Below are 27,886 nucleotides of genomic sequence, written 5' to 3' on the forward strand. Positions count from 1 at the left end.
CACCATCACCACCATCATCATCATCAGCACCATCATCCTGATCACCATCATCATCACCGACACCATCACCATCACCACCATCATCCTGATCACCATCACCACCATCATCATCATCAGCACCATCATCCTGATCACCATCACCACCATCACTATCATCATCACCAACACCATCATTATTACCATCATCATCATCATCATCATCATCATCATCATCATCATCACCACCACCATCATCCTGATCACCATCATCACCATCACCATCATCACCATCACTATCATCATCACCAACACCATCATTATCACCATCATCATCATCATCATCATCATCATCACCACCACCATCACCATCATCATCACCATCATCATCATCACCACCATCACCATCATCCTGATCACCATCATCATCACCACTATCATCATCACCATCACCACCATCATCATCACCACCATCACCATCACCATCATCCTGATCACCATCACCATCACCACCATTATCATCGTCACCATCACCACCATCACCACCATCATCCTGATCACCATCACCACCATCATCATCATCACCCTGATCACCATCATTATCACCATCATCACCATCATCATCATCACCATCATCACCATTATTCTGATCACCATCATCATCACCAACACCATCATCATCACCATCACCATCATCACCACCATCACCATCATCATCATCATCATCACCATCATCACCATCATCATCACCAACACCATCACCACCATCATCATCACCATCACCACCATCACCATCATCATCACCATCATCACCATCACTATCATCATCACCAACACCATCACCATCATCACCACCATCACCACCATCATCACCATCATCCTCAACATCATCACCCTCATCATCATCCTCATCCTCATCACCATCACCATTATCCTGATCACCATCATCATCACCAACACCATCATCATCACCATCACCATCATCACCACCATCATCACCATCATCACCATCATCATCATCATCATCACCATCATCACCATCACTATCATCATCACCAACACCATCACCATCATCACCACCATCATCATCATCATCACCATCACCACCATCATCACCATCATCCTCATCACCATCACCCTCATCATCATCCTCATCCTCATCACCATCATCATCATCACCCTCATCACCATCATCACCATCATCACCACCATCATCACCATCATCATCACCACCACCATCATCACCATCACCATCATCATCACCACCACCATCACCACCACCATCATCACCATCATCATCACCATCACCATCACCATCATCATCACCACCACCATCATCACCATCATCACCATCATCATCACCACCATCATCACCACCACCATCATCACCATCATCATCATCACCATCTTGATCACCATCATCATCATCACCATCACCACTATCATCATCACCATCATCACCATCACCATCATCACTATCATCCTGATCACCATCACCACCATCATCATCACCATCACCACCATCATGCTGATCACCATCACCACCATCATCATCATCAGCACCATCATCCTGATCACCATCATCATCACCGACACCATCACCATCACCACCATCATCCTGATCACCATCACCACCATCATCATCATCAGCACCATCATCCTGATCACCATCATCACCATCACCATCACTATCATCATCACCAACACCATCATTATTACCATCATCATCATCATCATCATCATCACCACCACCATCATCCTGATCACCATCATCACCATCACCATCATCACCATCACTATCATCATCACCAACACCATCATTATCACCATCATCATCATCATCATCATCATCATCATCACCACCATCATCACCACCACCATCATCACCATCATCATCATCACCATCCTGATCACCATCATCATCATCACCATCACCACTATCATCATCACCATCATCACCATCACCATCATCACTATCATCCTGATCACCATCACCACCATCATCATCACCATCACCACCATCATGCTGATCACCATCACCACCATCATCATCATCAGCACCATCATCCTGATCACCATCATCATCACCGACACCATCACCATCACCACCATCATCCTGATCACCATCACCACCATCATCATCATCAGCACCATCATCCTGATCACCATCATCACCATCACCATCACTATCATCATCACCAACACCATCATTATTACCATCATCATCATCATCATCACCACCACCATCATCCTGATCACCATCATCACCATCACCATCATCACCATCACTATCATCATCACCAACACCATCATTATCACCATCATCATCATCATCATCATCATCACCACCACCATCACCATCATCATCACCATCATCATCATCACCACCATCACCATCATCCTGATCACCATCATCATCACCACCATCACCACTATCATCATCACCATCACCACCATCATCATCACCACCATCACCATCACCATCATCCTGATCACCATCACCATCACCACCATTATCATCGTCACCATCACCACCATCACCACCATCATCCTGATCACCATCACCACCATCATCATCACCATCATCCTGATCACCATCATTATCACCATCATCACCATCATCATCATCACCATCATCACAATTATCCTGATCACCATCACCATCACCACCATTATCATCGTCACCATCACCACCATCACCACCATCATCCTGATCACCATCACCACCATCATCATCATCATCACCCTGATCACCATCATTATCACCATCATCACCATCATCATCATCACCATCATCCTGATCACCATCATCATCACCAACACCATCATCATCACCATCACCATCATCACCACCATCATCATCATCATCATCACCATCATCACCATCATCATCACCAACACCATCACCACCATCATCATCACCATCACCACCATCACCATCATCATCACCATCATCACCATCACTATCATCATCACCAACACCATCACCACCACCATCACCACCATCATCACCATCATCCTCAACATCATCACCCTCATCATCATCCTCATCACCATCACCATTATCCTGATCACCATCATCATCACCAACACCATCATCATCACCATCACCATCATCACCACCATCATCACCATCATCACCATCATCATCATCATCATCACCATCATCACCATCATCACCATCACCACCATCATCATCACCATCACCACCATCACCATCACCATCATCACCAACACCATCACCATCATCACCACCATCATCATCATCATCACCATCACCACCATCATCACCATCATCCTCATCATCATCACCCTCATCATCATCCTCATCCTCATCACCATCATCATTATCCTCATCACCATCTTCATCCTGAGTGACGTACTTCTCTTCCCGTCCGGGTCAGCGTGGACTTTGCGAACCAGGAAGCCGCTTTTGTAAAGTTCGCCGTCGGCCTGCTGGGCGACGCCCACCAGCGGGTTTCCACCACTCCCGAGCCGTTTCATGGTGTGGGAGGCGGAGTCTGTTCGGACATCAGCCAGCTCTGACATGGACTTCCTCAACTCCTCTTCATCACTTCAGGAGACAACAGACGGATCAATAAAACATGTTTGAGCTGCTGTCAATCAATCAACAGATCGATAATCTGACACCGCTCTGATCAACACGAAATCATTACGGAACAATTTTTACTTTCAAACAGAGACCTCCGAGTTTAAATCTGAGAAATAAACTTTTTAGATCTTCGAGTGAGACTCGAAACCAAAGTGCTGCGTTTATGTTTCTGTCGTTTTTATATATATACAGTGTGTGTGTGTGTGTGTGTGTGTGTGTGTGTGTGTGTGTGTGTGTGTGTGTGTGTGTGTGTGTGTCCACAGTCAAACATGGGCGTTGGGATTTAATTACAGTGAGGGAAAAAGAATCAGGGAGCGGTTACCATGGCAACAGAGGCTTAAATAAGGGAGTTAGGGCAGCAGGGACACACACACACACACACACACACACACACACACACACACACACTTCAGATGTTTGTGCAGGCTGTGTGTGTGTGTGTGTGTGTGTGTGTGTGTGTGTGTGTTTAGAACTTACATGGTCCACTGCAGCTTCTCGTTCTTGATTGAGCTGTACAGAGTCTGCAGAGACACAGAACAGTCATGTATGACAGAGAACATGTGATCAGTTATTTGACAAGCTGTTTGATGACTCGTCTCAGTGCTGCTCACGATTACTCAGCAGAACTTCATGTTTAATATTTCAGCTTTAAAACAGTTTGTTTTGCTGAGTCACTGAAAATATGAAGAATTAATGCTTTTATTTTGTTAATGATGTCCTTTAATGAAATATTTATTTACAGCTAAATTACACAAACAAACCTCTCAGAAACATTAACGACTCATCAGCTGGAAATACGTTAAATTAAAAACTAAACCTTCGTTAACCGTCTCACAGTTACACGTGTCATACACCTGCCGGTCCACCAGAGGGCAGCGTGTCAAAGTGACGGCTGGTGTGTGATAAAAGTGGATGGAGGTCATGTGACGAAGTACTAAAGCCGTGATGTCGTCGTACGGAGGAAAAGTCTGACTTTCGAGAGCAGACTTCAAGAAAACAACATGAAATTTTTAAAAGCAACTTATTCTAAACGTAACCACGTCGTTTTTGTACCAAAACGTAACCACATCATTTTCTAGACGAGACCAAGCTGCCCTGCGGTGGACTGGAGGTGAATTACAGGTTCCGTTCAGGAGGTCCCCTGGAGAAAGAGCAGATGATTTTCCAGATAAAAGAGTGTATTGATTGTGATGAATGATATTGATTAATTAAACAGGAAGTCTCCTGTTCAGTCCAGAACTCGGATCCCGGTTCTGTGACGTTTCCATCAGAACTTCATCAGATCCACTTCCTGTTCTGTGAACTAGATGTGAATCTGTTTGGACCTCCAGCTTCACCTTCTTCCTGCGGCTCTGCGGGTGCTGCTGCGCGTCCTGTGTCTTCCCCAGCAGATCCGGGAAGGCCAGCGGTTTGAGGGAGCGGGACCGTGGCGCTCTGGGGTACCGGAACGGGTCGGTGTCCCTCGACTCCCGACCGCTCCGGACCGAGCACAGCGAGCGGGAGCGGTTGCGTCCCGTGGAGTGGATGCTGTTCACGCCGATCATCACGGAGGGTTCTGGGTCTGGGTCTAGGTCTGGTTCTGGTTCTGGTTCTCGGTCTGGGGTCTGGGTCTGGTTCTGGTTCTCGGTCTGGGCCTGGGATCTGGGGTCTAGGTCTGGGTCTGGTTCTGGTTCTGGTTCTCGGTCTGGGTCTGGGTCTGATTCTGGTTCTCGGTCTGGGTCTGGGGTCTAGGTCTGGGTCTGGTTCTCGGTCTGGGTCTGGGTCTAGATCTAGGTCTGGGTCTAGGTCTGGGTCTGGGTCTGATTCTGGTTCTCGGTCTGGGTCTGGGATCTGGGTCTGGGGTCTGGGGCGTGGGTCTGGGTCTAGGTCTGGGTCTGGTTCTCGGTCTGGGTCTGGTTCTCGGTCTAGGTCTGGGGTCGGGGGCTGGGGTCTGGGGTCTGGGTCTGGTTCTCGGTCTAGGTCTGGGATCTTGGTCTAGATCTAGGTCTGGGTCTGGTTCTCGGTCTGGGTCCGGGTCTAGTTTAGAGGAATCCGACTGAACTTCAGAAGATCCAGACAACAAACTGACGAGATGCTCATGGAAATCCAAACGTCTCTCGAAAACAGGTGTTTCCTCTTCAGTCCAGAGTCCCTCCACAAAACATCGAATTTAAGGAAGGTCCATCCGACTGCTGCCAGCAGGACTTCAGATCTGAAGGAGTTCTCACAATAAATCCTGCAGGGGAGGAGATGAGGAGATGAGGCGACGAGGAGTTAAGGTGGTGAGGAGACGAGGAGTTAAGGAGGAGCTAAGGAGGTGAAGAAGTTTAAAATGGAGGCTCTCCAGCTGCTCAACTTCTGTTCAATGCAGTTTAAATTATTTTAATCCGTCCTAAAATAAATCTGCACATTTTCTGTTTTATGAGACTTTAGATTTATTTTAGTTATTTTAAAAAGTCTGATTTTACAGCATCTTTAATACAAACTAAATAATATGTGTTTATATAAATCTGCTGCAGGATTTATCATTTTAAGATTTTAAATATAATTCTTTGATATTTAGATTTTCATTAAGAAATATAAAAAATGATTAAAATCCTATTGAGCAGCAAAGAAAAGCAGAAAATGAACAATAATTATAATGACGAGCGTCTGAGATGAAAATATATTTTGGAACAAATTGAAAGAAATCTTATATTCAGACTTTAAATTATGCAAATTTTTTAGTTTGGATTTAAAAATGTTTTTTTTAAAGATTTCAACATCTTTCTAAATTTATTATCTATTAATTAATTAATTAATTAAGATTTATTTTATTGAAATTCGTTCAAATGACAAATTTCAGATTGAGAAATTTGTATTAATAACCTTACAGTTAAAATATTATTTTAAATTAAAACCTTTAAAGGATTTATAATCAAAATGAAGAAACTAAACAAAATTACAGTAAATTAAAAAAGAAAATCTGAGTTTCTTAAAAAACGACTGAAAGAGTTTTAAATATTTAACGCTGCCGTCAACACATCCTCCTCCTTCTTTTCCTCCTCCTCCTCACGTCTCGACACACACACTCTCTCCAAACTGTCTGCGTGTTCCAGTTGAATCCTTCAGAAACTCACGACGAAGACATTCAGACGACAGACGTCCAAAACAAACTCAGCCTTCCTCCTCCTCCTCCTCCTCCTCCTGCTCCTGCTCTTCCACTTCTTCAGAAACCTGTGTGTTGTTAAACGCAGCCTGCAGCAGCAGAGGAGGAGGTGGAGGAGGTGGAGGAGAATCCCTGGACAGAAAATAAAGCTGCGTGACGGAGGAGACGCATCAGCAGCTCGTTACCGCGTCCAAAAAAGAAAAGAAGAAGAAGAGCAGGGAGGGCGAGCAACACACCCACACAGAGAGGGGGGGAGGGGGGGGACTGACGTCAGCTTCCTGATTGGGGGGGGGGGGTGGAGGGGAGGAGGTGTAGAGGAGGGAGGAGGAGGTGTAGAAGAGGTGTAGAGGAGGGAGGAGGAGGTAGAAGAGGGAGGACGAGGTGTAGAAGAGGTGTAGAGGAGGGAGGAGGAGGTAGAGGAGGGAGGAGGTGTAGAAGAGGTGAGGAGGAGGGAGGAGGAGGTGTAGTGGAGGGAGAAGGAGGTGTAGAGGAGGGAGGAGGAGGAGGTGTAGAAGAGGGAGGAGGTGTAAAGGAGGTGTAGAAGAGGTGTAGAGGAGGGAGGAGGAGGTGTAGAGGAGGGAGGAGGGGGTGTAGAGGAGGTGTAGAGGAGGGAGGAGGAGGTGTAGAAGAGGTGTAGAGGAGGGAGGAGGTGTAGAAGAGGGAGGAGAAGATGTAGAGGAGGTGTAGAGGAGGGAGGAGGAGGTGTAGAAGAGGTGTAGAAGAGGGAGGAGGAGATGTAGAGGAGAGAGGAAGAGGTGTAGAAGAGGGAGGAGGAAGTGTAGAGGAGGGAGGAGGCAGTGTAGAGGAGGGAGGAAGAAGTGTAGAAGAGGGAGGAGGAGGTGTAGAGGAGGGAGGAGGAGGTATAGAAGAGGGAGGAGGAAGTGTAGAGGAGGGAGGAAGAGGTGTAGAGGAGGTGTAGAGGAGGGAGGAGGAGGTGTAGAAGAGGTGTAGAGGAGGGAGGAGGAGGTGTAGATCAGCTAATGAGAACCTCCTGTTGCAGAGAGAATCCCTCCTTCGTCATCCTCCTCTTTAAATCTCTTCCAGCTCCTCCTCCCCCCCTCTCTCTCTCTTTTCTCCCTCGCTCTCGCAATGCGCATTTTCGCTCCGCTGCAGCAGCCAATGAGGAGGCAGAGACAGAGAACTTGGTCCCGCCCCCAGCTCTCCTCTGAGCTGTCAATCAGGAGGAGTCAGAGAACTGAATGTAAATGCAGCAGAGACGAGCAGCGGAGAATATTAAAACCACAGAAGAAGAGACTGTTCACACACTGACACACTAATAACTGATATTATTAAATTCAATTTTATTCTATTTAACCTGCTCAGTCACAGAAACAGAATTATATAATTATATAATAATAAAATAATTATATATTCAAGAGAGTTCATTAGAAATATCTTTAACATGTATTTTATGTATATATACGTGTATTTAATATGTATATATACATGTGTATTTATTTAAATCTTTATCTTATATTTAATTACATTTAAATATATTGTAAAAATAAAATGACTCCATTTAAACTTTTTCTGCCATCAAATTAAACATGAACAGATATTTTACATAAAACAATAAAATGTACGCGCACACACACACACACACACACACACACACACACACACACACACACACACACACACACACACACACACACACACACACACACACACCTGTGTGGTGTTACCTTTAGCAGGTCTTTGGGGAAGTCCTTCCCGTCGTTGAGTCCTTCCAGGTTGGAGATAAACTGACTGCAGGACATCCTCTTCCCCACGTTCTACACACACACATTCATGTTTACATCCCTCCAGGGGACACTGACATTCACTTCCTGTCGACTGACCTGAACCTAAAACGTATGTGGCTTTACTTTCTGTCCTCACAGTGAGAAAGTAGAAACAATCGTCACATGTTCAGGTCTGGTCACATACAGCGTCACAGATTTTGGTAGATGAGTAAATATTAAAATTAAACAAACAGACGACTTCTCAGAAATAATACTCACGTTTCCATGGAGATCTGTGTTCAGCAGCATGACAGCACAGGTCAGAGTGTGGACGCTGTCTGAGAGACAGACAGAGAGACAGACGGGTTAGAGACAGAGCCAGACAGACAGACAGGTGGACAGGCGGACAGGTGGACAGGCGGAAAGACAGGTACCCTCTGTGTTCACACTCTCTGGGTTACACTGTCTGTATCTCCTGGAGAAGTGAGCGAGGACTCTCTCTCTCTCCTGAGTTTCTCCCATCAGAGCGAACTGTCCCAGAAATGTCCTGAAAGACAGACAGCTTGTTAGGACACTTCGTTAGGACACTTCTCAGTATTAAAGGTATAGATCTATATGTTCTCAGTATTAAAGGAATAAATCTATATGTTCTGAGTATTAAAGGAATTAATCTATATGTTCTCAGTATTAAAGGAATAAATCTATATGTTCTCAGTATTAAAGGTATAGATCTATATGTTCTCAGTATTAAAGTTATAGATTTATATGTTCTCAGTATTAAAGGTATAAATCTACATGTTCTCAGTATTAAAGGTATAGATCTATATGTTCTCAGTATTAAAGGTATATATCTACATGTTGTCAGTATTAAAGGTATAAATCTATATGTTCTCAGTATTAAAGGTATAGATCTATATGTTCTCAGTATTAAAGTTATAGATTTATATGTTCTCAGTATTAAAGGTATAAATCTACATGTTCTGAGTATTAAAGGAATTAATCTATATGTTCTCAGTATTAAAGGTATATATCTACATGTTGTCAGTATTAAAGGTATAAATCTATATGTTCTCAGTATTAAAGGTATAGATCTATATGTTCTCAGTATTAAAGGAATAAATCTATATGTTCTGAGTATTAAAGGAATTAATCTATATGTTCTCAGTATTAAAGGTATAGATTTATATGTTCTCAGTATTAAAGGAATAAATCTATATGTTCTGAGTATTAAAGGAATTAATCTATATGTTCTCAGTATTAAAGGTATATATCTACATGTTGTCAGTATTAAAGGTATAAATCTATATGTTCTCAGTATTAAAGGTATAGATCTATATGTTCTCAGTATTAAAGTTATAGATTTATATGTTCTCAGTATTAAAGGTATAAATCTACATGTTCTCAGTATTAAAGGTATAGATCTATATGTTCTCAGTATTAAAGGTATATATCTACATGTTGTCAGTATTAAAGGTATAAATCTATATGTTCTCAGTGTTAAAGGAATTAATCGATATGTTCTCAGTATTAAAGGTATAAATCTACATGTTCTCAGTATTAAAGGTATAGATTTATATGTTCTGAGTATTAAAGGTATAGATCTATATGTTCTCAGTATTAAAGGAATTAATCTATATGTTCTGAGTATTAAAGGTATAGATCTATATGTTGTCAGTATTAAAAGGTATAAATCTATATGTTCTCAGTATTAAAGGTTTAGAGTTATATGTTCTCAGTATTAAAGATATAGATCTATATGTTCTCAGTATTAAAGGTATAGATCTATATGTTCTCAGTATTAAAGGTATAGATTTATGTTCTCAGTATTAAAGGTATTAATCTATATGTTCTCAGTATTAAAGGTATAGATCTATATGTTGTCAGTATTAAAGGTATAAATCTATATGTTCTCAGTATTAAAGGTATATATCTACATGTTCTCAGTATTAAAGGAATTAATCTATATGTTCTCAGTATTAAAGGTATAGATCTATATGTTCTCAGTATTAAAGGAATTAATCTACATGTTCTCAGTATTAAAGGTATATATCTACATGTTCTCAGTATTAAAGGAATTAATCTATATGTTCTCAGTATTAAAGGTATAGATCTATATGTTCTCAGTATTAAAGGTATAGATCTATATGTTCTGAGTATTAAAGGAATAAATCTATATGTTCTGAGTATTAAAGGAATTAATCTATATGTTCTCAGTATTAAAGGTATATATCTACATGTTCTCAGTATTAAAGGTATAAATCTATATGTTCTCAGTATTAAAGTTATAGATCTATATGTTCTCAGTATTAAAGTTATAGATTTATATGTTCTCAGTATTAAAGGTATAAATCTACATGTTCTCAGTATTAAAGGTATAGATCTATATGTTCTCAGTATTAAAGGTATATATCTACATGTTGTCAGTATTAAAGGTATAAATCTATATGTTCTCAGTATTAAAGGTATAGATCTATATGTTCTCAGTATTAAAGTTATAGATTTATATGTTCTCAGTATTAAAGGTATAAATCTACATGTTCTCAGTATTAAAGGTATAGATCTATATGTTCTCAGTATTAAAGGAATTAATCTACATGTTCTCAGTATTAAAGGTATATATCTACATGTTCTCAGTATTAAAGGTATAGATCTATATGTTCTCAGTATTAAAGGTATAAATCTATATGTTCTCAGTATTAAAGGTTTAGATCTATATGTTCTCAGTATTAAAGGTATAGATCTATATGTTCTCAGTATTAAAGGTATAGATCTATATGTTCTCAGTATTAAAGGTATAGATTTATATGTTCTCAGTATTAAAGGTATAGATCTATATGTTCTCAGTATTAAAGGTATAGATCTATATGTTCTCAGTATTAAAGGAATTAATCTATATGTTCTCAGTATTAGAGGTATAGATCTATATGTTCTCAGAGTTAAAATAATTAATCTATATCTTCTCAGTGTTAAAGGAATTAATCGATATGTTCTCAGTATTAAAGGTATAAATCTACATGTTCTCAGTATTAAAGGTATAGATTTATATGTTCTGAGTATTAAAGGTATAGATCTATATGTTCTCAGTATTAAAGGAATTAATCTATATGTTCTGAGTATTAAAGGTATAGATCTATATGTTCTCAGTATTAAAGGTATAGATCTATATGTTCTCAGTATTAAAGGTATAGATCTATATGTTCTCAGTATTAAAGGTATAGATTTATGTTCTCAGTATTAAAGGTATTAATCTATATGTTCTCAGTATTAAAGGTATAAATCTATATGTTCTCAGTATTAGAGGTATAGATCTATATGTTCTCAGTATTAAAGGCATAGATGTTATGAGGTGATGGACGGTGGAACCCACCTGAGCGCCTGGTCGATGGTCAGACCCACGAAGTTAAAGTTACTCAGGTACTCCTGCGCCACCATCTGACTGAACTCATTACTGCAAAGAGACAGAGACAGGGTTAATGGAGACACACACACACACACACACACACACACAGACACAGACACACTGACTTCTTGCCCAGGTGTCGGGCCACATCAGACTTCCTGAAGCCCTCCAGGCTGTAGAGCCGTTGAGCAAGGCGTCTGGCGGCCTGCATGTCGGGCTTCGTGCCGTTAGCCAGCGCGTTGTCGCTGCCGCCGAGCGCCAGACGTTCAGCCACGTCGGCCTGCGGGTGCAGCAGCTCGGGCGGCCGGTTCACCGGACGCTCCCTGAAAGCAGCACAGAGGACGTTAGTTAGACTCTGTCTCCGTGGAGGACAGAAGGTTTCCACTTCCTGTCTAAGACGTCCTCCTCCTTCTCCTTAAAACAACAAAACCACGTCAAACCCAGTTTGAAGGTGGCCCTCATGTTAAACGTGGTCCCAATCTGTGATGGGGTTCACATCCACGAGAATGGGGCGGGCGTGAGGTCACGATGACCTTTGACCTCCCAAACCCATTCAGTTCATCCTCAGGACAGAGTGAAAACAAAACAAAGAGTCAGTTCAAGTTCTGGTTCTGGTTCTAGTTCAGGTCCAGGTCCAGGTCTAGGTCCAGGTCCTGGTCCTGGTTCTGGGGGAGCCCGGTCAGAGTGAAGGTCAGTCCGGATGTTTCCTTCCTCCGCTCCATTCATGCAGGACAGAAATAATCCATCGGCCGGGAGGACGTCACTCGACACGACACCAGGAAGTTCTTCTGCTGGGTTTTTGTTCTGGTCTGTGACTGCAGACGGTCCGAGTACACTCGGACTCAAGAATAAAGTGATTAGATGTTGGAGGTCAAAGGTCATGCTTAAAGCATGATGTCTGGAGGACGCCTGGAGGAAATGTCTTCATATTTAGTACAAATGTTCACTGAGACCCAAAGATGAAATTGTAGTTGATCATGAAATGATTTTTCCTATTTCAGAAAAAAACAGCAGACTGTCTGCATGTTTCATCCCCCTGGACCTCCCCAGACCTCCCCGGACCTCTCCGGACCTCTCCGGACCTCTCCGGACCACCCGGAACCCCCCTGGAAACACTGAAACACTGAAAACAATGAGTCACGGAGCAGCAGAGGAAGGAACAGGAACAAACACTGAAGGTCACCATGGCAACCGGACCGCCAACACACCAACGGTCACATGACCAACCGGAGCATCTGTCACTCTGTTCACATTCACAGCAGGACTCTGGTCTCCGTTCTGGTTCTGGTTCTGTCTCCGTCCAAAACATTCATACACGAACCAACAGGTCTCTCAGCTCCACTGGTTCATTCATTTTGTATCTGACTGTTTCAGGAAAGAACTGGATGCCAATCAATGGGAGTCTATGGAGACAGCCCCTAGTGGTCCTCAGTGGTACTACAGATGGAGTCTATGGAGACAGCCCCTCGGGTCCTCAGTGGTACTACAGATGGAGTCTATGGAGACAGCCCCTAGTGGTCCTCAGTGGTACTACAGATGGAGTCTATGGAGACAGCCCCTAGTGGTCCTCAGTGGTACTACAGATGGAGTCTATGGAGACAGCCCCTAGTGGTCCTCAGTGGTACTCAGTGGTACTACACTTTAAAGACTTCACTTTTCGACATCCAGTTTTAAATAAAGTCTTTAAACAAAGTAAGTCTCAGAGTCGGAGGGTTGATGAAGACGCCTGTTGTTGTGTTGGAGAAGCCTGCTGCCATACCGACAGAGTTCAGGTGGTTTGTGCTCTCTGGGTTTGAACAGACGCAGCAACAGACTGGAAACTGAAACAAAGTGAGCACACAGACTAAATCCAGCAGGGGGTGAAGGATAACGAAGGACAGGTGGAACCAATCGCGAGGAGGGCCAACAATCATAACAAAGGACAGAACATTCAGCTGTCAAATTACCACAAATACACCCAGAGACACACGCTGGTCTGTGATTGGACGCTGCGATCAGCACAACTCTGTTTTCCGCCCAAAGATCAAAGTGAGTGGTGAGGTTTATCTGATCTGTGGTTAAAGTGGATCAGTGGCGTGGCTCTGACATCCAGCTGGTGTTTATGTCTGCCAGCCTGACATGTTCTACTGAGGAACCACAGCTGGATCTATAATGGACGCTCAGAAGAGCGTTCACAGGCTTTATTACCAAGTCTGTTGGAAGTGATGCAGAGAAGCCTCGGAGCAGAACCCACTTCCTGCTGAGTCACCTGAGGCCCGTCACGGCGAAACAGCGTCACTGCGACAGGCCAACACGCCAGGAGCCCCTCATCACCATCATCAGAGGTCAAACTGAGGCCAAACTGTCAAACTGGCTCAGGGTGTCCTCCATCAGGGTCCATCTTGGTCCGTCAGGGTCCATCTGGGTCCGTCAGGGTCCACCTGGGTACATCAGGGTCCCTCAGGTTCCATCAGGGTCCGTCTGGGTCCGTCAGGGTCCGTCAGGGTCCATCTGGGTCCACTGGGGTCCATCTGGGTCCATCTGGACCTCCAGACCGTCTCACTGACTTCTTCATGACCCTCTGGCATCCCAGGAAGTGAACGCAGCGTGGACTCAGATGAAGACCGTAGAAAAACAACCAGAATAGTCAGTGACACCTGCCTGTCCTGTCAGGGATGGTGATTGACAGCTAGACCGACCAATCAGCTCCTGAGAGCCGTCTGAACTTCCTGCAGCTGATTTTAGAAACATGACAGATTCACCTGAAGGAGACTCATACGAATAGAGGATATCAAACGCACCGCCGACCTTTAACCTCAGAGAACAGAACTCCTCCTGGTCACATGTCACTGATCAATGAGCTGATCGGACTCGTCCTTTACAGTTGTCCCTGCAGACTCACCTGTACACGGCCGGGTAGGGCGGGGCATACAGGTACCTGTCCTCCAGAGCCCCGCCCCCCCAGCACAGCAAGTAGCTCGCCATGACGACGTGGCCCTGCCCACTCTCACGCCCAGCATGTGATGTCAGCGGCTGAGGGCGGCCGCCGGTCAGACGGCATCACGGAGTCTGATGACATCATAAGTCTGATGACATCATCCAGGTCTCTCTCCATCAGTAGAAAACCTCCAGCAGCGCCTCCTCCTCTCTGACGGTCTGCTCTCAGTCCTTCGGCCGGCTGACTGCTCCTCCTCCTCTGTTCTTCTCCTCTCTATAAATATCGTCTCCTCTCTAACGTTCTCTTCGTCTCTCCTCCATCAGCTGCTGTTTTCCTCCTCTGAGGAGACGAAGGTTTGTGTTTCCTCCCCCATTTGACCTGGGACGCCCCTCCCCCGCCTCCTCCCTCCTCCTCTCCTTCCTCCTTCCCCCCCTCTCCTTCCTCTCTTTGTCTCCTCTCTCTGTCCTCCTCTTTCTGACTCAGTAAACTTCATGTTTTGCTTTAAATCCTACTTTAAAGTTCACATTTTAAATTTAACTTCCTGTTTGTTTCACATTTAAATGGTTGAAACATAAATTATTATTTTATTGGATTATTATTTATGTTAAAGCTGTTTAAAAACGTTTGTTCTGTTTGGTGTTTATGAACAGAATAAAAAAGAAAAACTGTCTTTCAGGACTTTTTGTTGAGTCAAAGATTTATTCATTCAAATAAAAAAAATAAGTCATTTTATGAATAATTATAAAGATTCCTTCAGAAAATAATAACAAATGACCTCAACTGAAGTAAAAAATAACTTCAAGCAAATACATTTTTAATAAAAACACTGACATCTTTTCAAAATAAAAGTGATTCAGTGATTTATACACTTCGAGGAATGTCTCCAGTTTTCTGACAGGAGTGGGAGATCTTTCTTTCCATCCCGTCTCTGGATGAATCCATCTGGTGTGTGTGTGTGTGTGTGTGTGTGTGTGTGTGTGTGTGTGTGTGTGTGTGTGTGTGTGTCCAAATTCTTTCTCTGCAGTTTCAATTGTTTCCTTGTGGAAACAATAAAGTTTGGATGTTTGAATGAGTTCTCATGACCACACCCAGAACTGAACCAAAACTCAGCAGCGGCAGAAGAAGAGCAGCACAAACAAGCCTCCTGATCAATGAAGAAGCAGCTGGATCAGGATCTCAGTTAAAGCTGCTTCCTCAGACAGAGTTCCTACAGATGTTGTTTAAATCTTAAAAACGAATGTCTGCGTTGAATCCAGATAGTGTTAATGATGTCATCAGTCTGCGACCATCCGGCACTTCACACTTTATCACTTGTTTTATTAAAAGTGTCGTGGATACGTTGAAGAATAAAGTCAAAACCGTCCGACTTTCGGTTCCACCGAACCGAGACAACTTCTCCTTTTCTGTTTCAGAGCCGGACACGCACATGCTCCAGGAAGTTAACCCACCATCGCCATGGTTACCGGGGCTGACCCGTGCCCCTGGTGTGATTGGAGGCAGGACAGGATAGAAAACAACGTGTGGGACAGAATGGAAGAGACGACTGCAAAGGACTGGAGGACCGATCAGAGAAGATGCAACGACTGCAGAGGACTGGAGGACCAATCAGAGAGGATGCAACGACTGCAGAGGACTGGAGGACCAATCAGAGAGGAGGGAACTGAAACAAACCTCCAGAGTCATGACCATCAAATATTTTAAGGGTGAAACCAACCTAAACGTTTCCACTGAGCAACAAACACCACAAACATCTTTCAGACAGCAGAGAACCGAACTCAGAGATACTGAAACTAACACACTCACACAGAGCTGTAACCCATCATGTGTGTGTGTGTGTGTGTGTGTGTGTGTGTGTGTGTGTGTGTGTGTGTGTGTGTGTGTGTGTGCTGCCCCCGTGTGACTGATCTGTGCTACTGCAGCAGTCTACAGGTTAATTAAGAGTGAAGAAGGATTAAACCAAACTATAACTCATCTAATTTATAAAACAACAAAACTACAACCTGCTGATAATGTTCCAGAATGACAACAACAACGATGACGACAGCAGCAACAAGAACAATAAAAACAGCAGCAGTTTGTAAAGTCAGGTGGAGATGATCCCAGACGTCTTCTGAATGTCAGACAGTAACCATGGAGACATCCCCCCCCCGTCCTCCGCCTGGCCCCGCCCACCACCACTCACCTCGGGCTGCTGTGGAGCGACGGCACCGAGCTCGCCTTCCTGAAGCCGTCTTTGACGATGGAGCGCCGCCACGACTCCCTCTCGGACCGGGACCGCACCGGAGAGGCCGAGTCGTCCTTGGAGCCTCCTCGAAGCCCCGCCCCCGAGGCGCTGAGGGTGATATCGGAGCGGGACGTCTCAGAGGGGGCGGCCGGGTCGGGGCGGGCTAGCGGGGCGAAGCTGAGCTCAATGATCTGCTTGGCGCTCTCGCAGATCTGACTCTGAACACAAACAGGAGAGACTTAGTCCTGCAGTCGCTATGGACGTAGCGGCCCTGACGACAAGCCCCGCCCTCCTACCTGGATCTCCGGGGTGAGGGTCGGCAAGTCGAAGGTGAACACCGATGTGGACCCGGAGGTCAGCAGGTCCACGCTGTCCAGGCTGCTGTAGGAGGTTCCTTTGGCCCGGTGAGACTCCATGATGTTCTCGAAGTGGCGGCTGAAAGAGTCCATGTTGCTGTCGGACGGTCGGCGCGGGCTGCCGACGGACACCGGAGACTTCAGGCTGTCGTGGGCGTCGGCCGACTCCAACGACCTGATGGAGGAACAACCGTCAAAATAAAAGAGCTGATGAAAATAAGTGTGAACATGATTTCAGGGTGGACCAGGAAACAACGGGAGGGGCGGATTCTCCAAATATGGTGGTTTAAGACCAAGAGGAAGTGACCCAGAATGACCTGTAAATTGGGCGTGATTAAATTAGCACAACTGAAAAGATTGAGATACCCCGTTCTCTTGGCCCCGCCCCCTGATTAATTTCACCGGTCCCTCGTTGTCCTTCCCTCCCTGCTGGATTTAGTTTGTGTGCTCAGTTTGCTGTCTGTTGCTGCGTCTTTATAAACCCAGAGAACACAAACCACCTGAACCGTGGTGCCATGGCAACCGGGTTCTCCAACACAACAACACGCTCACAGCACGTTGAAAACGCGCTGAGTGGCGTGTTTTTTCAACCAGATTTTATCTGGATATAAGACTCTAGAAATGGACGAGGAACTATGGAGCTCCATATTATCTACGTGGGTGGAGCCTCATCTGATTGGATAAAGAGTTGTGACCAGAGAACCAGGAGCTCTCACCCCTTCAGCAGCAGACTGAACACCTCCTCCTCCTCCTCCTTGGCAGCTCTCTGTCTCTGTCGGTCTCCCAGCATCCTGACGCTGGCCCAGCTCACCACTCCCTCCTCCTCCTCCTCCTCCTCTTCCTCTTCCCCCCCGGCCTCCTCCTTCCCTCCACCTGGGCGGGGTTTAGGGGAGGCATCGGCGGGGCTGAGGCTGGAGTTTCCTAGGATGCTGCGGTTGCTCCCAAAGGCAGAGTCGGCCTCCTCAGCTGCCTCCACCTCCGCCCGCATCACCTGGACATCATTGATAAAAAGCATCTTTCTAACATCTGACTCCAGATCAGGTACAGACAGGTGGATCCGGGTCCGACCGGCTCACCTCGTCCAGGTCAGTCTCCCGGTAGCAGCGCAGCGGCACGGCGTCCAGGTCTGTCTCCGAGTACTTGATGGTCCGCAGAATGATGCCCGTCTTGCCGGCGGAGCCTCGGGGGTCCGGAGTCACCAGCTCCACCTCGATCTGACGCACCTCGTGATGGGACAGCTTCTGACACTTGCTGTCCCGCCCCCTCCTTTGATTGGCTGGCTTCAGATGGATGGAAAAGGGAGGGGTGGGGCTGGGCGAGCCGCTGATGCAAGGTGTCGTGGGAGGAGCTTCTGCAGGAGAAAAGAAGCATGTTGATTTTTATGTTAAAAACAACAATCAACCATCAGTGATGTCATCGTTGGTTTGTGAACGTTATAAGGATAAGGATGTTAATTGTCATTGTAAAAAGATACAACGAAATGAAGTTGCCGACTCATCAGTCAGTTCAGCAACAGAACAAAAATTATTTTATAAAAGATGTATAAAAACAATAAAACAACACTACTGATTTAAAACAAGACAAGGGGTGGTGGGGTGGTGGTGTGTGTGGGGGGGTGATAGAGGCAACCACTCTGGGGAAGAAGCTGTTCCTCAGCCTGTAAGTTCGGGTCTCGATTGTCCTGGATCTTCCTCCTGATGGGAGGTTGCCGGGTGTGTGATGTCCTGTGCTCGCCGGTCGCTGCACGTCTTCGGCCCGACGCCGTCGGATCCAGCTGCCTCGGTGATGTGGATCTTCCTCGGTGATGTGGATCTTCCTCAGTGATGTGGATCTTCCTCAGAGTGGAGCTCACCTGGTGGTGCTGGAGGAAGAGTGTCTGCTCCACCCGAGTCTTCTCAGCTGTCCTCCTCCAGGACAGCTGACCTCCATACCGGAAGAGTTTTGACAGCTGGTCTTGTTTTGCAGATTACTGGTTTCTATGATGGAGTCATTGTCAGTGAGAGGTGGTCTGATGATCTGAGGTGTGGAGATGTTGGTGGACACCTGGTCCAGAGGATTCTTGTCTCTGGTCGGTTACATTTCTGTAGAACTTAGTTGTGCGGAGTTGAAGTCTCCCGCCACAATCACAGCTCCCTCTGGATGAGTGTTTAGCTGCTTGCTAATAGTGCTGCAGTTCCTCCAGAGTGCGTCAGCATGTGCTGGGATGAGGATGGAAGAAAGTTCCCTCTGCAGATAGAACGGTGTTTCACAGCCAGGTACTCTCAGTCCGGGGAGCAGAGTTTCCCAATGATGTCCCAGCTGGACACCGGTCGTTGAGATGTACACTCCTCCACCTCTGCTCCTACCGGACTCTGCAGTCCTGTCTGCTCGGTAAACAGTTTGACCCGCTAGCTCGATAGCTTCGCGGGGAACGCTGCTGTCCAGCCAAGTCTCTGGAATTACCATCACACAACATTATGAATCCTCCAGTTCAGATTCTGTCCGTCACCATCTTGATAGTTCGGAGCGGTTTGGAGCAGGAAGTGACCGTATTTGGACGAGCTGGGGGAGGAGCCAGCGGTGGATCTGACCGATCTGATCGGAAACCTGACGATACTACGTCCCGCCCACCGATATCTGTAACCTGACTGCACCACAGGCCTGTCAATCAAACAGACACGCCCCCAAAAACAGGTCTTCTTGAATCTTCTTTTCTAATGAATGAGGGATTATTTTCAGATGGACCTCCAGAAAACTAAGAAGAAGGAGTGACTTTAGCTAACAACACCGAGATAACTGATGGACACATTTTATTCACTTTGGATTTGATGACAGAAGTTGAATGGGAGTCTATGGAGCCGGAGGCTTTTTGGAGGATTTTTTTTTCCTAGTGGCACTTGCTGATATTGCAGCTTAACTGGCTGATGATGAAGTTGACATTGAGCTGCTGGTTCAGTTTCTAACGCTGCAAATTAAAGAGTTTCCAACATTGAATCTCTTTACAGGCTTCAGTTCAGATAAATAAACATATTATTGGTGCAGTAGAGATGAAGTCCACGAATACAGGAGATCATTCCAGATACAGGAGATCATTCCTGATACAGGAGATCATTCCAGATACAGGAGATCATTCCTGATACAGGAGATCATTCCTGAAACAGGAGATCATTCCAGATACAGGAGATCATTCCAGATACAGGAGATCATTCCAGATACAGGAGATCATTCCTGATACAGGAGATCATTCCTGATACAGGAGATCATTCCTGATACAGGAGATCATTCTAGATACAGGAGATCATTCCAGATACAGGAGATCATTCCTGATACAGGAGATCATTCCTGATACAGGAGATCATTCCTGATACAGGAGATCATTCTAGGTACAGGAGATCATTCCAGATACAGGAGATCATTCCAGATACAGGAGATCATTCCTGATACAGGAGATCATTCCTGATACAGGAGATCGTTCCAGATACAGGAGATCGTTCCTGATACAGGAGATCATTCCTGATACAGGAGATCATTCTAGATACAGGAGATCATTCCAGATACAGGAGATCATTCTAGATACAGGAGAACATTCCTGCCGACCGCAATAAGACTGTACAATAACTCACCTCTGGCAAAATCCATCACACAACAATAACACTGTTGTCTGTGTTTCTTGGTTGTTTGTATATAATATATATATAGATATATACTGTACTGTATATACTGTGCATTTTATATTTTATATTTTTACTGCTATTTTACTGCTATTTTATTGCTTTTCTATTATTCTATTATTATCTTATTGCTTCTGTATGCTGCTGTAGTGAAAAAATTTCCCCTCGGGGATTAATAAAGTAACTACCTAACCTAACCTAATAAATCAACCCACAGAGGTTACAGGACATAAAAGTGTTACATTTAATATATTTATAAGTTTTACATCAATGCAGAAAATCTGATTTGTTGAACACATTTTACTGAATTCATGTCCCACTTCGAGGTCACTCGTCTCCACAGTTGGTGACTTTGAATACACCAACAACCTTCAGACTCCTTGCTGAGCAGTAAGAAGTTAGAGGTGACGAAAGAACAGGAAGGAGTAGAAAACAGGAAGTGAGTAGAGAACAGGAAGTGGGTATAGAGAGGAAATGGGTAGAGAACAGGAAGTGAGTAGAAAACAGGAAGTGAGTAGAAAACAGGAAGTGGGTAGAGAACAGGAAGTGAGTAGAGAACAGGAAGTCACAAAAGAACAGAAAGTGGGTCGAGAACAGGAAGCGGGTGGAGAGGAGGAAGTGGGTAAAGAACAGGAAGTGGGTGGAAAGGAGTAAGTGAGTAGAGAAGAGGAAGTGAGTAGAGAACAGGACGTGACGAAAGAACAGGAAGTGGGTAGAGAACAGGAAGTGGGTAGAGAGGAGGAAGTGGGTAGAGAACAGGAAGTGAGTAGAGAACAGGACGTGACGAAAGAACAGGAAGTGGGTAGAGAACAGGAAGTGGGCAGAGAACAGGAAGTGACTCCTGGAGTGGAGTCGTGGCGTCAGAGTTGCTGTGATTTACGTTAAGCTTCACTTTCAGATAATTGGATTAGAAGCAGCTGAGAAGCTTCTTGTTTTCTTCACTGACCAAAAGACACAATCCAAGAAAAGACAGAAGTGTCCTTTAACAGGCTGTAAACTAATATTAATAACAATACTAATAATAATCATTATTAATAATAATAATAATAACTCTATTACTGCTGTCTGTGTTGCTGCTCCAGATAAACAGTTGAGAAACGGTTCTATAAAGAAACTCTGGGAAGTTTACTTTTGATCTCAAATCACAACACCGAGCAGCTCCTGTCTTTACAACCTCAACTCAGATCACCAAAACATCCCTTAAAAGGAGATAAAATGGGAGGAGCGTGAGGATGGATCAGATCACCACGGATTTATAACCTGAAACTCCCATAAACAACGTCTGGAAACCAGCTAGCAAGCTGTTAGCTAGCTTTAAGCTAATAGCAACAGAAATAATCCAATTATATTAATAATAGTTACTAATTGGTACAAAGGGCTTAACAAAGGATGAGTGACACATCAATAACATCCAGCAGTAAAAAACACAACGGAAATGAGGAATAGGATGTAAAATGATTAAAATCGTTCCGGTCTGTTAAAATCCGATTTTAAAAGGTGTTTTTAGTTTAAAGAACGTTGTCGAACCAACAACAGCTTCAGCAACAGAAACCGGATTTTCTAAAGAAAATTAAGTGTGATTGCTGAAAGTTGAAATCCGAGTTACATTCACTGAAAAATAGAATTTCCTTTTGCTCCCTATTTTGGTAAAAAAAAAAGAAAAAAGAGTAGTTTATTTTTCTAACAGAAAATAAATAAATCAAATCAAGTCTTTCCTGAGATGATAGCGGTGATCATCAGCATCGTACCTCTGCTGGCCTCCGGACCGCCGAACAGGAACTCCCACTTGGCTCGGGCGATTCTCTGCGACCGCGACGTCGTCGAGCCGCCGTCAGACTGACAGACGAAGAAAAGGAGGCAGATTAAATAATGTAATTCTATTTCTCAGGGAAACACAATAAAAAGAAGTTAAAAATTCAAGTCAGGAGGTAAAAAAGCTTTATAAAAGAAGTTTTATAATTTATTGCATTAAATCACAAATAATATCATTTTTTTTAAAGTGCTATGTGTGATCAGGAAATTAAATAAAATGCTTGCAGTGCACATGTTGAACACGTTATAACACGTTATTACTCATAATAACACGCGATAACACGTTAATCAGCACCCGACAAACAAGTTCCGAGTCATGTTGTTCTTAGAAATCATAACAGACTTAAAGTTGACCAAAATCAATATTGGTGAAACTAAAAGAAGAAGATTGGTTCCTTTAAAATGATTCATTGGTCACTAAGGAGGTTTTTTAGGAAGTTCTGGTGAACATTATTGAAGTTCTAGGCGACCCTAACAGTCATGGTGTCGTAGGAGCTCTTTAGTTTTTTCTACAGGTTCTTTAAAGGTTTTAGACGGATCCAAGAGTCCCTGAGTCCTTCAGTCCTTTTATTGTTCTGATATTTTGATTAAAAAAAAAAAACTGTTAGCATTCAACAACACGTCACAGGAGGTGCAAGTAAATAAAAGCCTCTGAGAGCTGAAGCTGTTGTAAACAAACAAAATAACCTTTTTGTCTTAAAGGACGACGAGGTGTTCCTGTTTCACCAGACATTTATTAACCGAAAGTACAGGAAAGAAGATGAAACAAGAACTAACTGAGGAGTGGAGACACTTTCTCTGAGATTTATTGGAACCGATGTGACATTATGATGAAGACTTATTATTAAGATCAAGAGACACTGAATCTCAGACACATTCATACACAATCTACATGACAACCACACTGCACCCCGACCGACACGACCGCACCCGACCACACTCTGACCGACACGACCGCACTCTGACCGACACGACCTCACCCGACCGACACGACCGCACTCTGACCGACACGACCTCACCCGACCGACACGACCGCACTCTGACCGACACGACCTCACCCGACCGACACGACTGCACTCTGACCGACACGACCTCACCCGACCGACACGACTGCACTCTGACCGACACGACCGCACTCTGACCGACACGACCGCACTCTGACCGACACGACCTCACCCGACCGACACGACCGCACTCTGACCGACACGACCGCACTCTGACCGACACGACCGCACTCTGACCGACACGACCTCACCCGACCGACACGACTGCACTCTGACCGACACGACCGCACTCTGACCGACACGACCGCACTCTGACCGACACGACCTCACCCGACCGACACGACTGCACTCTGACCGACACGACCTCACCCGACCGACACGACTGCACTCTGACCGACACAACCGCACTCTGACCGACACAACCGCACTCTGACCGACACGACCGCACTCTGACCGACACGACCTCACCCGACCGACACGACCTCACCCGACCGACACGACTGCACTCTGACCGACACAACCGCACTCTGACCGACACGACCTCACCCGACCGACACGACCACACTCTGACCGACACGACCGCACTCTGACCGACACGACCTCACCCGACCGACACGACCGCACTCTGACCGACACAACCGCACTCTGACCGACACGACCTCACCCGACCGACACGACCACACTCTGACCGACACGACCGCACTCTGACCGACACGACCTCACCCGACCGACACGACCACACTCTGATCGACACGACCGCACCTACCCGACCGACATGACCGCACCCACCCGACCGACCGACACGACAGTACCCCGACCGACACGACCGCACGCACTCGACCGCACCCCGACCGACACGGCCGCACGCACCCCGACCGCACTCTGACCGACACGACCGCACTCTGACCGACACGACCGCATGCACCCGACCGACACAACAGCACCCCGACCGCACCCAACCGACACGACCGTACGCACCCGACCGACACAACAGCACCCCGACCGACACGACCGCACCCGACCGACACGACTGCACGCGCCCGACCGACACGACCACACCCCGACCGACACGACCGCACGCACCTGACCGACACGACCGCACCCCGACCGACACGACTGCACGCACCCGACCGACCGACACGACAGCACCCCGACCAACACGACCGCACGCACCCGACCAACACGACCACACTCTGACCGACACGCCCGCACCTCGACCGACACGCTCGCACCCAGACCGTACGCACCCCGACTGACACGACCGCACACACCCTGACCAACACGCCCACACGCACCCCTTCCCGTCCAGCCGACCTGCATCCCTGAGCTGCCGTCTGCCGTGTCGTAGCTGGACTGACTCAAGGTTTCAGGGGACAGACTGTTGTTTATGTCTCCCAGGCTGCCCGTTACTCCGCTGGAGCTCTGAGAGGACGTCCCGGCCGCCCCGCTGTGATCCTGAACCTCGTCTCTCGGATCCTTGGAGACGCCCACCACCAGCCTCTGGTACTCCTGCGCTGGTGTCTTCACTCCTTGTTCTTCATTATAACACTCCTCTTCGCTTGGAGTGTAAATATTGGAAGAAGCTCGTTCTGCTGCATTCCGGGCCGGCCCAGCCGCACTCCACTCCTGCTGCCTGGAGGTCCAGCTCACCCGCAGTGCTTCAGCGTTTGGGCTGGATGGACGTCTCCTGGTAATTTGAGGGCTGTCCCAGTGGGATCGTTTAAAGAGATGGTCAAACTGGCTCCACTCCGTGCCGGGTGACTTGTGGTCTCCAGTGTACTGTGGCAGCTGGTAGCGGTGCAGACTGGACATGTCCTTACCGGGTGATGAACTCCGTCTCTGCCGTGGGTCCAACACCGGCGACTGGGAGGCGGCTGCACGGTGCAACCGAGCCGGTAAGGCCGGAGAGGCTGGTGAAGGGAGGCCTCTGTGGGATGGCACCGGCGAAACGCGTCCTGGTCTAGTTTGAGGTACCAGCTTGTCTGGTCTCCAGCTGTGGTTCTGGTTCTCCACCTGCGAAGGTTCAGGAGAGCTCCGCCCATGAAGAGTTGCGTATGGCTGGGACTCCCTGAGGAACATCCCTCCAGACTTGGGGCTTTCCGACCTCAGGGACTCAACTTGAGAGGGAGTCGGAGAGGGAGACAGTCTGTCGGCGAAAATGCTGGACAGTTTGGTCGCCTCCAGCGCTAACCGAGAAGCCATCTCGGTGTTGGAGGACGGGGAGAGGCTCCTCTGGCTGCTGACAGTATAACTGGTCCTGCTGCTGCGGCGCTGAGCATTTCTAGATGAGTTATCGTTAACACTGTAGTGTTTACTGTCTACGGCCTTTTGAGTGGTGTTAGAGATGTTTGCATTACAGCTACTGTTGACACTGTGAGGGGAGCTTCCTGCTGGGTGGTCCGTTCTGGAGGAGCCGGAGGAGAATAAGCTGGTTGGGATGTCGTGCTGGATGTCTGTGGGTCTCCCTGCAGGTAAATGTGGGTGAAACCTGCAGGACGACCGGGGGCTCTCATCCCCCACCCAGGACCCCTGCTGGCTCTGAACCGGGCCATGGGAGCGAGGCGTTGAGGTTGGACCCAGTGAGTGGGATGAGTATCCTGTGTGGGCACACAGGTGGTCCGATGCAGGACTTCTGGGTAGTCCGTTCACTGAACCACAGCAGAGCCCCCTGTCCAGCTCCAGGAACTGGGTCTTGGACGGCAGGGTGAGGGCCCCGCGGGGCAGCACAGGTGACCCCCCCCAGGCCCGGCACCGAGGAGACTGATGGTGCCTCGGCAGGGTCGGACTACAACTTTCTGGACCTCCAAATCTGAGCCTGAGTTCTGGGGATCTGAACTCCTCCAAGGCCCTGTAGGTGGCGCCTCTGCTGATGGTGTCCAGGGTGGCCCTCTGCAGGTAAGGCGAGCCCTGAGAGGAGGGTGTCCGGTTGGGCTGACTGGGGAACAGGTCACCCTGTTGTGGCTGACCGTTGGCCCCGACTGGATCACTCAGTCTCTTCCGGACGTGAGCGGGCAGCCGCGGACCCTCAATTCTGTGAAGAGGATTGTCAGGATAATTTTGGCACCCAGAGCTGCGGCGGCCGGCCATTCCGTGAACGTTAGCTTTCTCTATGTAGCCAAATGACACCACAGACGTCTTTCCCTCCTCGTCCGCCCCTGTTGGGACCTCGTAGGACCTGCGGTTGCTGGTGGGGGTGGAGGGTACAGTCAGCCTCCCAGAGGACGTAGATGACGGGGAGAGAACCATCCTCCCCTGGTAAGGGTCCGTGTCAGAGGAACAGGTGCGTCCAAGTGACCGATGATGTCCTGGACCAGTTGTTCCAGGAGCGAGGACCTCCAGTAACCGACCAAAGCTGTCGTAAAACACATCCTGCCGTCGGAAGTGGGTGGGAGACCCGGTCGCGTCGGAGTTCTGGAGTTGGAAGGTGACCGAGTGCCTGGGGGAGGATGTGGAGGGCGGTATGTGGTGGTTCCCGCCCCCTGTGTGATGCTGGAGGACTGGGGAGATGTCTGGGCTGCAGCTCGGGCTGGAGAGGGCGGAGCTCCTTTGAGAGTGAGGCAGGATGTCCGGGCACTGCTGCATCAGGTCACCGGTCCCGTCCTCTCCTCTTGCGGACACCTTCCCTTCCTCCTCAGAGACAGACCTCACTTCCACGTATAGGTGGAGGACATTACCTGACTGGGACATGTCGGACTCTTAAATCCCCTGATGGTCCCACCTCTGTGGACCTGGACCTCCCGGTACCAGCACAGGGATCATCAAAGGTCTGAGGAGGGTCAGAGGCAGGACCAGAGGTCCAACCTCCACCAGCACACCATCCCTTAAACCTGCAGGAAGTGGAGACAAAGTTAACATGACAACAGACTGACATGAGATCATGACACACATCCTCCTACCAGAGTCCAGGATTTAAAAATATTCAAAAACATACGGATGTGTGTCGTGTGTTCGTTCTGGTTGAAGATACTGTCATGAAATATTTCAGATTGGAAGTAAAGACCACTGAAACAAAGACAAACCATAAATCAGCCTTTTCGTAGTGGTTGAAGACACCTTTCAGTGCTTTTAGAGCTGTGAGGTCAT

At 46.6% G+C, this 27,886-nt stretch overlaps 1 protein-coding gene across 1 annotated transcript in view; it reads right to left on the bottom strand.

Moving 5' to 3' along the window:
* Positions 1-27,886, bottom strand: part of psda (pleckstrin and Sec7 domain containing a) — a 36,612-nt gene that overhangs the window by 4,409 nt on the left and 4,317 nt on the right. The window contains 13 exon segments of the mRNA XM_069177268.1: positions 3,360-3,550; positions 4,067-4,110; positions 8,402-8,491; positions 8,720-8,778; positions 8,875-8,987; positions 11,808-11,888; positions 11,966-12,163; positions 16,940-17,199; positions 17,278-17,512; positions 18,054-18,328; positions 18,414-18,688; positions 22,736-22,823; positions 25,118-27,630. Of these exon segments, the coding sequence (XP_069033369.1) occupies positions 3,360-3,550; positions 4,067-4,110; positions 8,402-8,491; positions 8,720-8,778; positions 8,875-8,987; positions 11,808-11,888; positions 11,966-12,163; positions 16,940-17,199; positions 17,278-17,512; positions 18,054-18,328; positions 18,414-18,688; positions 22,736-22,823; positions 25,118-27,490 (4,282 nt within the window). The 5' untranslated portion in view covers positions 27,491-27,630.

This window comes from Embiotoca jacksoni, unplaced genomic scaffold (genome assembly GCF_022577435.1).
Source record: "Embiotoca jacksoni isolate LCO1_2020_lvr unplaced genomic scaffold, fEmbJac1.0.p SCAF_70, whole genome shotgun sequence".
Taxonomy (NCBI): domain Eukaryota; kingdom Metazoa; phylum Chordata; class Actinopteri; family Embiotocidae; genus Embiotoca; species Embiotoca jacksoni.